A 12,690-nucleotide genomic window follows, 5' to 3' on the forward strand; every position below is an offset into this window, starting at 1 on the left:
CACACAAACTTATGCATATATCAACATCTCTTGCTTGCAGAGTTTAATGGGGTTTTCTTTTTCCAGTAAACCCGTTTGATTTCATCTTCTCGCAATCCAGGTCTAATTTTCAAAGTTCCCTTTGCTTTTGCCAAGGCATCCTGGTATCAAATCCCTCATGTTAACCAGGTGCAAAGTCCATCATCTGTCTTGTGTCCCGAACACTCCCACAGAAACCTCGAGGGGCCCTGCTGGGTGAGAGCTGGGCAGGTTTGCAGTGACCTCAGCGCTGCGGACGGGGAGGGGGGGATTTGTGGATTTGAGGATTTGTGCCGGGGAGAGGAGCGGGGGAAGAGAGACACACAGAGAGAGAGACACACAGAGAGAGAGAGAGAGAGAGGGGAGGGGAGTGTGCAGCTCTGCCGCTGCTATCACAGCAGCATCTGGAAGCTTTGGGAAGCTCCCACTCCCCGCTCCGAGCATCCCGGACCCGCAGCTGGAATTAGCGGCAGGCATGGCAGCGCCTCACGGGTTCATTGCTCCGCCGCTCCTCGTTCCTCCCTCTCAGCCATAATTCACCTGAGGGCTTTGCTTCCCCCCGCCTCCCTTTCTCACGCTCTTTTTTGATGTGGAGAGAGGGGAGGAAAGGGCGTTGTGGGCAGCGCGGATTTCTCCGGGCAGCTTAAAGAGAGCCAGAGGAGAGAAAGAAAGAAAGAAAGAAAGAGGGAAGGAAGGGAAAAAAAAAAAAAAAAGAAAAAAAAAAAAGAAAAAAAGAAGAAGACGGCATAAAGCGGCGGTGGGAGGAGAGGAGCGCGGAGGCTCCCGCAGTGGCCGGAGCGGGGCGCGGATTTCTCTGGGCAGCTTAAAGAGAGCCAGAGGAGAGAAAGAAAGAAAGAAAGAGGGAAGGAAGAAAAAAAAAAAGAGAAAAAAAAAAAGAAAAGAAAAAAGGAAGAAGACGGCATAAAGCGGCGGCGGTGGGAGGAGAGGAGGAGAGGAGCGCGGGGGCTCCGCGGTGGCCGGAGCGGGGCGCGGAGCGGCCGCGGGTGCGCACCATGGGCTGGCGGCTGCTGCTGCTGGCCCTGGCGCTGGGCGGCCGCGTCGCCTCCGCGCAGAACGACACGGAGCCCATCGTGCTGGAGGGCAAGTGCCTGGTGGTGTGCGACTCCAACCCGGCCCCCGACGCCAAGGGCTCGTCCTCCTCCTCGCCGCTGGGCATCTCCGTGCGGGCCGCCAACTCCAAGGTGGCCTTCTCGGCCGTGCGGAGCACCAACCACGAGCCCTCCGAGATGAGCAACAAGACGCGCATCATCTACTTCGACCAGGTGAGCATCCCCCGCATCAACAGGTGCCCTTCCCGCACCCCGGCTCCGAGCCGGAATCCGCCCCGGGGAGAGCGGCAGGGCACGGCCCGATGAGCCTGGGGCTGCGGAGGTTCCCCGAGTGCGGCCCCGGCCCCTCCGCACCTGCGGGAGAAGCGGCACCGAGCGCGGAGGCGCCGCGGGAGCAGCGCCCGGTGACACCAGCGGGGTGAGATCGCCCCGAGGGCTGGGGACAGGGAGCTCAGTGCACCTGGGTAGGGTTTAGATTTTGGGTAGGTGCCGCGGGAGGGGCAGCCTGGGTAGGGTTTAGATTTTGGGTAGGTGCCGCGGGAGCAGCGCTCGGTGACACCAGCGGGGTGAGATCGCCCCGAGGGCTGGGGACAGGCAGCTCAGCGCAGCCTGTGTAGGGTTTAGATGGTTTGTGCAGCTTCTGAGGGAGGAAGGAGAGAGAATTCTAAGGGAAAACGCTTTAACTTTCCCGGCACAATTGGCGGTCCAGCTCCGCTCAGCCCAGCACTGATATTAACGGGCAGGTACTAGCACACGCTGTAATTCCAGCTCCCGGAGTCATTGCGACTGGTGGCTCTTCTTGTCCCTGTCAATTGTGGTGGCAGCTGGAGCCAGATGTGCCCCACAGCGTAGTGCTGACACCGAATTTCACCCCAAAACTCCATGGACAGTCCTGGAGGCTTCTGCGGGCTCTGCCAGGCACAAAGAAGCCTGGAAATATCCATTAAAAATCACCCAAAACCTCTATGGACAGTCCTGGAGGCTTCTGAGGAGCCTGGGAATATCCATTAAAAATCACCCCAAAACTCCATGGACAGTCCTGGAGGCTTCCGAGGGCTCTGCCAGACACAAAGGAGCCTCAAAATATCCATTAAAAATAAAGCATAATTAGGTGGTAAGGAGCAAAATGCAGTCATTACAGAGGATATGTAGCATATGGGTGGTGCACTCATCTTGCACATTCCCCTGTGTCCCTTCTCCCTGTTTAATTACACCCCAATTATTGTTAGGGCTGGCACAGACAGGTGAGGGCTCCCAGGCAGGCTCTGCTGGGCTGTGCCAGGTGCTCCAGGAGCTCAGCCCGGCTGAGCTGGGTTTGACTCCTGCTGTTCCTGCAGTCCTTGCTCACACCTGGCTCCTTGGGAAGGCAGCCTTGGCTTGGCCACTGCTCTTCAGCCAAAAGCCATGTGCCACTCCCAGAATTGGTGTTTTCATGTCATTTTGGGGAATGATGAACAAAAATGCCTCTTTAAAACATGTGTGGAAGAAAGGACTTGAGGGGATGGTGTAGTAGTAAAGTAAGGAATAATTCCCATCTTAGTTTGTTTGAGTAAAGTTGTCCTATAAATACAACTGAATACCCATTTAATGAGTCATTCCAAAGTAATCAGAGAAAATTAATAAACCAGCTTAGATGTAAATTAGATTTTTCATGGGCAAATGGTTTCTAAAATAGATCATCTGTGTTTTTCTTTAGCACTCACTACCTGTACTAATCCCCATGCTGTATTTTTCTGTTTGTAGATCCTTGTAAATGTGGGCAATTTTTTCACGTTGGAGTCTGTCTTTGTATCACCACGGAAGGGAATTTACAGTTTCAATTTCCACGTAATTAAAGTCTACCAGAGTCAAACAATTCAGGTATGTTGATGAGCATGATTATAAAATCTTTATTTAACTGGTTTGTTTAGGATAGAATATTGACTGAGCATGGGAGCATTTAATATGATTTTCAGGAAAAATAGCTTTGTTGTCAGCAACCTGTGGTGTTGACTTCCTGGCAGTAGAGCCCATTAATTTAAAATGAACAGAAATAAGGCAGGATCCTCACCTCAGATAAAATAAAACCACAACTTCACTTCTATGCCATGAATATCTGGGTGACATAAAGCATTCCACAGAATGAATGATCCAAGAGTAAAAGAAGAGTCGTGTTTGGCTCCAGGTTAAACTCACTGTGTGGGGCACAGGAGCTCTGGGTACCAGATTTGAGTGGTTTTGGAACAATTTGTGCCCTGGCATCTGGTGCCAGGTACCTGGTTATGCCCTCAGTGTGCTGAGGACCAGGGTTGGTTATGTCCCTATAGCAATGTCTTCTAAGGAACCTTTACAGCAATTCAAACTCCCTTTTTCATCACACAGTGTATAAAAGGTGTGTGATGTCTTAGAGAAAAGGGGTAATTCTGCACTTCTTTAATAGCAACAGAGCTGCCTGATTAAACACCAGAGGGAAAAGCCTTTAAATTCCTGAACACCCCCTTGCTGAGCCAACAGCAAATTCCTTGAAGTAATTCCTTCACCTCCCTGCCAGGTGACACAGTTGCTGTGACAAATCTGGCTTCCAGAGCTGCAGGAACCTCTGTGGCTTCTCCCATTTCCACCCAGGAGAGCTCCAGGTCCCTTGAGGTGTCTGAGCTCTCCCCGGCTCTGTGCTGCTCCTGGATGTGCTCTGAGGGCTGCCAGGCTGAGCTGAGCAGGATTCCTGCAGGAATCTCTCTGTGCCCTCTCTGGGGTGCTGCTGAGGCTCCTGGGGAAGTGGAGATGGCAGAGAGCTGGTGACAGCCACAGCCCCATCTCTTGGCATTGGTGACAGCCACGAGCCCCTCTCTGGGGAAATGCCCCTTCAGTGCGCAGTGGAAAATCCTAATTCCAGCCAGGTCAATGACAAAGCCTTAAATGAAACACTGCCCTCACAAAAATCTCTACAATGAGCTTTTAATCTGTTTAATGTGCTCAAAAAGTGTTCTTTTCACTCCCTGGCATGCTGAAGGTTGAATAACTGTATGTCAGCCCCTTCAGTGGATTTAAAATGCCCATTGCCAAGAAAGATGCCAAGCCTTGGCTTCTGGAAGTCTAGCTCAGACTCTGGAATTTCACAAACCAGGAGCTCAAACCTGGGAGTTTGGGGCTTGTGGCAGGGAATGCTCCAGCCTGTGGCTCTTGGCATGAAATCTTTCATGGATGAGAGGTTCTGAGGTGATGGATGGGTTTGCTTGGCCCTTTTTAGAGCATTCAGTGTGAGACCATCCCCTGCAGACCTGTCATGTGCCCTTTTGGTGTGATTAAATTCCTGTCAGATGATTCCAGGGGAACCTGATGGAGCAGAAAGAGTGAGAAACTCAAGCCAAGCAATGAGTAAAGCCCTGATGCCCTTTTCCTGTGGGGTAAATGGGGAGGAGAACCAGCAACCATTGCAGTGGATGAAACTGGTTTGAATCCCAGCCACATCCATCCCACTAAATCACCTGCAGGCTCCCCACGCAAGGGATGTTGCTCTGCCCCCACAACATCTGTTAGAGCCATTAAATATCATTAAACTGCAGTTGGCTCCCTGGAGACACCTGATTAAGTGGATTTCCCAGACAGGTGAATCCCAAATAAATACCAGCCTCTGCTGCCCTGACTTCTGCTGAGCACTCATTTATTCTGGTGACTCCCATTAAAATTAATGGGACCATATGCAGGGCCAGCACAGTGGATGTGGGTAAGCATCCCATAATTCACCCCCTGTGACTGAATTAGAGCTGCTTGGAAAGGAAAAGCAGCAAAGCTGAGAGCTTGCCATGGGGGAAATGAAAAATGCCTGGATCTGCCCATTCCCCCAGGCCCTGCCCATCTTTATTGAGAGATGCTGCTTTCAGAGCAGAGGCTGTGCTGGCCTCAGAAGTGTTTTATAGAAAAAATGGAGCCAGTTTATAAAGTTAAATCTGTTCTAAACTTCAGAACTAAGTATTGAGAGGGACATACATTTTGTTCCAGTGAAGTCTGAGCTCCCAGCCCACTGTGGTGCTTCTGACACCTCATGTAACATCTCCGGGTGCCCAAATTTCTTGAAAATATATATTTATTATTTTTTCTGTGTGACTAAATAACCCTTGAGACAGGCAAAGTTGTACCAGCTGTGGTGATGCCTCACTCAGCTGCAGGTCCAGCTCATGAACACCCACGTATAAATAAATGTCATTATTAGTTTCAAACAACCCAAAAAGCACTGAAGATCGGGCCCTTGCACCGTGGTTAATATTCAGGGGCAGTTCTTGATGTTTTGCAGTCAATTAGAGCTTCTCAGGGGCTCTCTTGCAGGTGAATCTGATGCTGAATGGGAAGCCAGTGATCTCTGCTTTCGCTGGGGACAAGGACGTCACCCGTGAGGCCGCCACCAACGGGGTCCTGCTGTACCTGGACAAGGAGGACAAGGTTTACCTGAAGCTGGAGAAAGGCAATCTGGTTGGTGGGTGGCAGTACTCGACATTCTCTGGCTTCCTGGTCTTCCCCCTGTAAAGTCCATTTTCCCGTGCCGTTCATCCAGGTGTGGACTCATCCTTGTTCCATGAAGATCGTTTTTGTCATCATGGAGTGATGGTTCTTTATTGCTTCCTCGTGGGTGATTTTGGATTCTCTCCATGGATTCTGGCCCCGTCTGAACTACTCAGAAGTTCCACAGAGTTTTGTGTGTCCAAATACGACATCTTTGGCCTGAGACTAAAGCAGACAATAAATATCAACGCTTAAGGTTTCGGCCTAGAGCTGCCTGCAAGATTTATGCCAATTTCCCTTCCTGGATTCAGGGAAGAAATGGATTTTCTTTATCTGTGAAAAGACTGGCACCAAGTCTCTCATGTAGGAGGGTTTGAGTTCAGACTTCAAGCAAGAGTTAGTGTGTTGCTGCCAAAGAGCTGTGTGTTGATATATTGGTCATGTTTGTGTCCTGGGCTGCGCTGCCATCACCCATTCCCTTGTCCTAGAGAGGTCGTTCCTGTTGCTGAGGGGCTGACGTGAGCTCTCCTCTCTGTGTTGTGTGTTGGATGGTTCACCCAAATATTTGAGCTCAGTCCCAGCCAAGCCCAGCCTCCATGAATCTGAGGGGTCGTGGATGTGTTCTGGTTGGGTATGGAAGGGGTTCCTCTTTTCCACTGGTTCCTAAAAGGAAAAGCAGATTCCAACCATTCAGGGTTGAAGGTGGGCATGCAGGCACAGCTTTGCTGAACAGCTTTGCCCTGCAGGACACCTCACACTTGTTCTTCAATTTTAATTAACTTGATTGATCATTACTGCTTTATTCAGCTCCTGAGGGATCCCTTCCTTAGACACAACCACTTTGTCAGCTGGAGATGAGATCCCCCTTGTTTGTATTTCTGTGTATTTTCCAGCCCTTCTGTTGTGTTAAAGGTCTTATCTGGTTTTGCCTTAACTCCACAGGTGTATAAAATTTTAGATTATTTGTTTAACAAATATGAAAGGCAAATAACTGGTACCTAACTTGGTGCAAGAGCTTCCCAGCTTTTTGTACAGGTCATGTGAATTCATAAACTTATTTATTGTCATATTGTTCCATAATAAAGATTAATATATGTTAGCTGAATTTCTGACATTTGGATTTTGGGAGGATTTTCACTTCATACTATTTTTTTATTGGATATAATTATTATATGCAAAATGGAAGCTTTTGGGATTCACAGGAAATATCCCGGGAGGCAGAAAAGCTGCCATGAGTTAGTTAGTAATCAGAGTGATCTAGAAATAACCTATGCATTTAATTTAAAAATAGAATTTAGGCAGAAATCCTGGCCTCACTGAAGATGGTGTTAAGAATCACATTGATTCCAAAGGATTTTCTATGAAACCTCTGCTTTAGGTTCTGCCATCAGCACCAAACTCCAGTGACATCAGATTGATATATTCAATATTCAATAAAGTGATTTTCACATTAGCTGATAATGAAACCTTCATCCCTTGTGCCCCAAATACACAGAATTGATGGATCTTTGTGCCTTGCATATCATGAAGGATGTGGTTCTAAATTAAAAATTTCTGTATATTTGAAAATGTGTGTGGGGGAAGTGTCTGCAGCCACCTGGGAGCTTCCCTGAAAGCCACTTTGGGCTGGGATTTGCTGCTTTTGGGATCTGTTTCCAACTCCTTCCCCTGCTGGCAGAGTGCAGTGTGTCCTGTTGGTATTGCACTGATTGGAAATCTGATTTATGGCTGCTTGGTGCTCCTTGAGAAGATGTCAGGGAATTGGTGGCACTGCTTTGTGCCCAAATTCCTGATTTTTTCACCCACCACACAGGAGATTTTGGGCTGTTTCAGGAGGGTGGGTGGGCACTTTGCACTCCTGTGAGTCGGACAGAAGGTGATTTTTTACACACAATTTTGTTGCTGTACTGACCACTGCAGCTGGGGAAGAAGTGGAAGGACCTGGCAAGAAGGTAAACGATTCACATTGCTGAAAAATCTTAAAAAGTTGTGATGACCAATCAAAATGTGTTACTGCTGTACCCCCAGATGTGTGTATATAAATATATGTATATCCAAACCACCTGGAATTGCAGATCGTAGTTTGCATGATGTTATAAAGAGGTTACTTGTCCTAAGAGTTTATTTCAGATGGGAGCATTGGTATTTTGTATAAAAATGGTCAAATCTGCCATCTCCCCCTGCCCATGGATATATCTGTAATGTAAAAGAAATGTTGCTACTGGGACAGAAGAAAAATGGCATTAAAGGTGTCAGTATAATTTCTGAATGATCAAATGTATTTAACTTCTTTAATTCATGAACAGATGAGATTTAAAGGCTGCTTGAGCACCCAGCAATAATCCTGAGCTGTCTCAATATTGCTTTGATTGCCCCTCAGCAAAACATTTCTGATTTCTTCAGAGTCATTAATGCTTATTTAAACCTGAGCTGGAGAGACTGGGGAGTTTTTCACTGAAGGATTCATTTTGATGGAAAAGCTTCTGCAACCAGAATTGCCAATTAATTGTTTTGCTGGCTAAAGGAAAGGTTTAAGTGGAGCTGCTGTGATCACACAGAGGCGGGGCCAGCCAGGTCACACTTAAACATTTAAATAAGAACAAACTGTGGGATTTAGACACAACATGAGCTACCAGATCTTGCCCTCATTTTTATTGTGCTGTCCCACCTCAGCTGTGCCAGCAGGAGCTGCTCCCAGAAGAGAGAGGCTGGAAAATCAAATTCCTTCTCCTTCTGCTTTCCCATGTCCCGCCACAGCATTTTCCTGTTGAGGGGCACCAGTGCAGGAGACGTTTCACTTTTTAGGGATATTTATGATTGGAGGTTTGATTTCAAAGAACTCCAGCCCTGCCTTGGGCTGCTCTGTAGGGGTTAGAGCTGACGTAAAATCCTCTTTGATTTTGGGGAGGGCACAATCCACAATCCTCTCCCTGCTGCACCAGGTGAGGATCCACACCCACATCCTTCACCCACTTTGCAGGAGCTTTGTACCTTAAAAATGCTGATTGTGCCAGAAAACTTCTCGGCCACACGTGGTAAGGACAAAAGAAAGAAGTTACTTTCTGAGAATAAGAGATTGATTTTATTATCAATGATTTCTTTATGAACGAGAGCAGGATTGTTACCTTTTAAAATCTGGTTTATTCATATTTTATCCATGTTTTTTTTGGTGAAAATAAGGGGAAATCCCCTCTCTTTTTTTTCCTTTCTTTCACTCCTCAGGGATGTAGATGCTGTTTGGAGCCAGCTCTCCCTGCTTGCCTCTGTTCCCCCAGTGCAGAATCTGCTCTGTTTGTTGCATCCTCTGTGCTGGCAGCAATCTGGGCTGCACAAGCCACAAAACTGCAGAGCCCAAAAAAATCCTGCTCAAAAGAACCTGGTGGCAAAAGTATTTTTGAAAAGCTACTGAAGCAGCTTTGAAATTTTCACAAGCTCTTTTGTCACTAAATAAAAAAGAAAAACCAACCTTGAAACACAGAGAAGGAAAACATATTCCCTTTTTTTTTTAACAAGGCTTTATGTGTGGTTACATCATTTTCTAGCAGTGTCTGAACATTTTATGAGAGTTAATTCAATCACTTTGGCCTTTTTATGGCTCAGCAAGTGCTGCAACCAACTGAGAAAATGGGAACAGGGTTTGGGAAATGATTCCCAGGTGCCCACACATCCAATCCTGGTCCTGTTCAGTTTGCTAGATCAGTTCTTTTTCTGAGACAGGACATTTTTTAGATACAAAGGATGGTTCTGGAGTAAATGGAATTCTGCTGTATTTTCCCCTTCCATATTTTATCTACATAGCATTCCTAGAAAGATGAATGCAGTGGAAGAGTGTGAGATGCCTGAAGCATTTCCCAATTAGCTGCCAACTCTTTCTTTAAGCCCCCAGAGGAGCACACCTGCACACAGAATATTTTTACAAGCAGGTTTTAGAACAGAGAAATAAATGCAAGGAGCTCTAAGTCCCTTCCCTTCCCTTCCCTCTCCTCCCTGTGGACTTTCAGACAACCACAAATATTTAAAATCAATATTGAAATATTGATAAGCATTCAGGATTTATCAGGATTTATTGGTATTAACCAACTCAGCTCAGTTACCCAACACTATGAAATTTGTGCAATTTTTGACTTTTTTTTTCCTTTATTTTCATTAATAAATCTCCCTGGGCATTGAAGGAAGACACTGAAGAGAACTTCAATACCATGGAAATGGAAACAATTCCAGGGAGCAGCTGCAGGGATCGGAGTCAGGGTGGAACTGCTCAGTGCAGCCCAGATTTAGAGGCAGAACAGGAGATGATACCACGAGCTACAGATCTCTTCAAAGACACCTCATCCCTCATTCCTTGGAGAGAAATAAACTCTGGCTCATTTCTAGAAAGCCAAATAATGGAAACATTTGAAGAATGAATACCTAAAGCACAGCAATGCTGAGGAACATCAGGGCTGGGTAAGAAATGAATTCTCCAGCAGCACTGAGTGTTTTACTTTTTGTGCAGTGCTTAAATGGATTTCCAGCACAATAATAAAGGCTTCTGGAGGAGATAACTCCAAGCCCATCTATCTCTGCTGCCTGGAATTCAATAGTGGTTAAGTGAGACGCTCTGGGCTTGTTCTGCTGCAAACCCTGATTCAGTGGGCAGGGTTCAGCTGTCAGCTCCTCTTTGTGCAGCAATCACTTCCTCAGTGAGCAGAAGGGGCTTTCTCAGGTCTCAGGGACAGCTGAGGGTTTGCAGCTCTGATCAGTGTCAGGACAGGAGCTGTGCTGAGCTCTCAGCCTGACTCTGGTGCTCAGGAGCTGGATTGAATATCCTGTGTCGCAAACAACTTTTATGAAAAGTACTTTTTTTAGGATTCTTCCTCTTGAGAAGCTAAGAAGCTTCAAGAACAAAATGTGAACATTGATTATCTGCTGCTGTAGAACGTAACAGGTGGATTTTTGATTGGCCCATGCTGGATGTTTTTAATTAATGCCCAATCACAGCCCAGCTGGCTCAGACAGAGAGCCAAGCCACAAACCTTTGTTATCATTCTTTGCTATTCTATTCTTCACCAGCCTTCTGATGAAACCTTTTCTTCTATTCTTTTAGTAGAGTTTTAATGTAATATATATCATAAAATAATAAATCAGCCTTCTGAACCATGGAGTCAGATCCTCGTCTCTTCCCTCACCCAAGAACCCCTGTGAGCACCATCACAATCCTGCACATCCCTCTGGTGGAAAAGGCTTTGTTGTGCTGGTAGGTGTCAGTCCTGGCTCAGGCACGGGGGAGGCTCAAATGGGGTTTCCAGTAATGACAGCAGCCAAGAGAACAACTGGGAGCGCCTCTAAACTCTGATGGTTTGTCAGGAGCTCGCCCTGAGAGGAGAAATGTCACTGATCTGAGGCTTTACAGCGAAAGGCTGCTCAGCAGAGCGGGACAAAAGGCAGCAAACACGTTTTGGGGAGAGGAAAAAAAAAAAGTGATGGCTCACACAATATTTAATTCTTTTTTAGGTGCGGGAAAAAAGAGCAAAGCCTGATGTGCAGCAGCACCTGCAAAACTCGCTGAAGTAACATTCCAATAATGACGACAGGAGCACATTGTTTAAACAATAAACAAACCAATCAATAACTCTTTAAGCACTGCAGGTTGTGCAGCTTCAGGGGCAAGCCAGGGGTGCCTCCAAGCTGAATTTTTTCCTCTGTAGTAGATCTGAGTTTAAGGTGCTCAAAAGGGCATTTTTGGGGTTTTTTTCTGGAAAGCTCAGCCAAGGAATTTGCTTTTCATGATGCCCAGGAGGGTCCCCACAAAGCAGTAAGTCAGCATCATTTTCTAGCTGCAGCTGATAGCATTTATTGCTAATTCTTTAAAATCTTCTTTAAAAGAAAACAAGTCTGCAACCTGCATTGCACCCACAGGAATAATCTTTCTTTTCCTCAGTTTGGTAATTCAATTGTGACTTGTAAACTTGTGCAGCTGTAGCAAAAAAAAAGAGTCTCCAGTCAACTCTAATCTATCTTGAGGAGAGTAAAAAGTGCTTACCAGCACTGGTGTAGTAAATCCTGGCTGCTTTATTAAATAAATGTAGAATTTCACTCAGAAGCCTTAAGGAAGAAGAGCTTTAAAATAACTGAACAATTTAGCACGTTCTGAAGCTGAATAAAGATGGATTGAATTTTGGTGTGAGATAGAAACTGATGACAACCCAAATCCCACTTGAATAAACGTGGAAATGTGGCCATTATTGGTGTCTTCTGAATGCTGAGAGACAAACCAGGAAAAATGCCTGGAAACAGACTCTAAACAGATCCCAAAAGCTGTTTATAAGGGCAAATTAGATCTTGAGGGGTCTTTCCATCATCAGCACTCAGAAAAGCAGGGCAGGACCCAGCAGGCAGTGGATGGATGTTTAGGCCAGAGCTAAAATCTGAAGTGATTTCATGGGTTTGGGGTCACTCCCTTCCAAGCCTGAGCTGTGCATCTGCTCAGTTCTTTGTTGCAGCAGCAGCAGGGATTTTCCAGGGCCAGGAAATGCTTTCAGGGGTAATTTGATGAGCAGGCAGCCAAGCAAACTCCTCTGGCTGGGCTGCACCGGGGGCTTTGCTCTGCCCCCTCCTGCAGGAGTCCCTGAACTGGAGCAGGGGGTGGCTCTGGCTCCACAGACAAAATCAGGGTGAAGCACCCTAATATTCACTAAAAAGAAATAAAAACCCGCTGGCTTTTAGCAAGGGAAGGGATGTGACACAAGTATTAGAGAACTCCCCTGCTCAGCTCAGTTTCCCCGAGCTCTGTGCTCATTGCTGGGTTTCTGGAGGCTCCAGAGGAGCTGGGAGCACAGAAATCCATTCCTGCCCTGAGAGAGGGCTCCAAGCGCTGCAAACCTGGGGCTGCCCCAGCCCAGGGCTGGGCACTCACTGGGAAAGGTCCAAGCCAAGAGCAGAGGGACCCACCCACACTCACCTTAGGCAGGAAATTTGCCATTAATTTGCTATAATTTACCTTATTCCGTGCCTTTAAATACAGCATTGCCAGCCTTGGGGGATTTTTGGAGCAGAACTGACTGAGAGTCTAGGATTGCAAATCCAGCAAGTTGAAGTGAGTGTATGAGGTGACAAGAACATCTGTGGTTCGGGTTGAATATGAGTT

General features: G+C 46.7%; 1 protein-coding gene across 1 annotated transcript; it reads left to right on the forward strand.

Moving 5' to 3' along the window:
• Positions 1 to 354: 354 nt before the first annotated feature.
• On the forward strand, positions 355 to 5,698 carry CBLN4 (cerebellin 4 precursor). The gene is made up of 3 exons (XM_066561399.1): positions 355 to 1,301; positions 2,832 to 2,948; positions 5,391 to 5,698. Exons 1-3 carry the CDS (start codon positions 1,032 to 1,034, stop codon positions 5,586 to 5,588), a joined length of 585 nt encoding a protein of 194 aa, XP_066417496.1. The 5' UTR covers positions 355 to 1,031; the 3' UTR covers positions 5,589 to 5,698.
• Positions 5,699 to 12,690: the final 6,992 nt, after the last annotated feature.

Source organism: Molothrus aeneus, chromosome 17 (assembly GCF_037042795.1).
Source record: "Molothrus aeneus isolate 106 chromosome 17, BPBGC_Maene_1.0, whole genome shotgun sequence".
Lineage (NCBI taxonomy): Eukaryota > Metazoa > Chordata > Aves > Passeriformes > Icteridae > Molothrus > Molothrus aeneus.

Bases quoted from the DNA above. Each gene is read 5' to 3' on its own strand.
- CBLN4 (XM_066561399.1), top strand. From the start codon at position 1,032: ATGGGCTGGCGGCTGCTGCTGCTGGCCCTGGCGCTGGGCGGCCGCGTC. The intron at 1,302-2,831 runs GTGAGCATCCCC...TTCTGTTTGTAG, and splicing joins GCATCATCTACTTCGACCAG to ATCCTTGTAAATGTGGGCAA. The intron at 2,949-5,390 runs GTATGTTGATGA...GCTCTCTTGCAG, and splicing joins ACCAGAGTCAAACAATTCAG to GTGAATCTGATGCTGAATGG.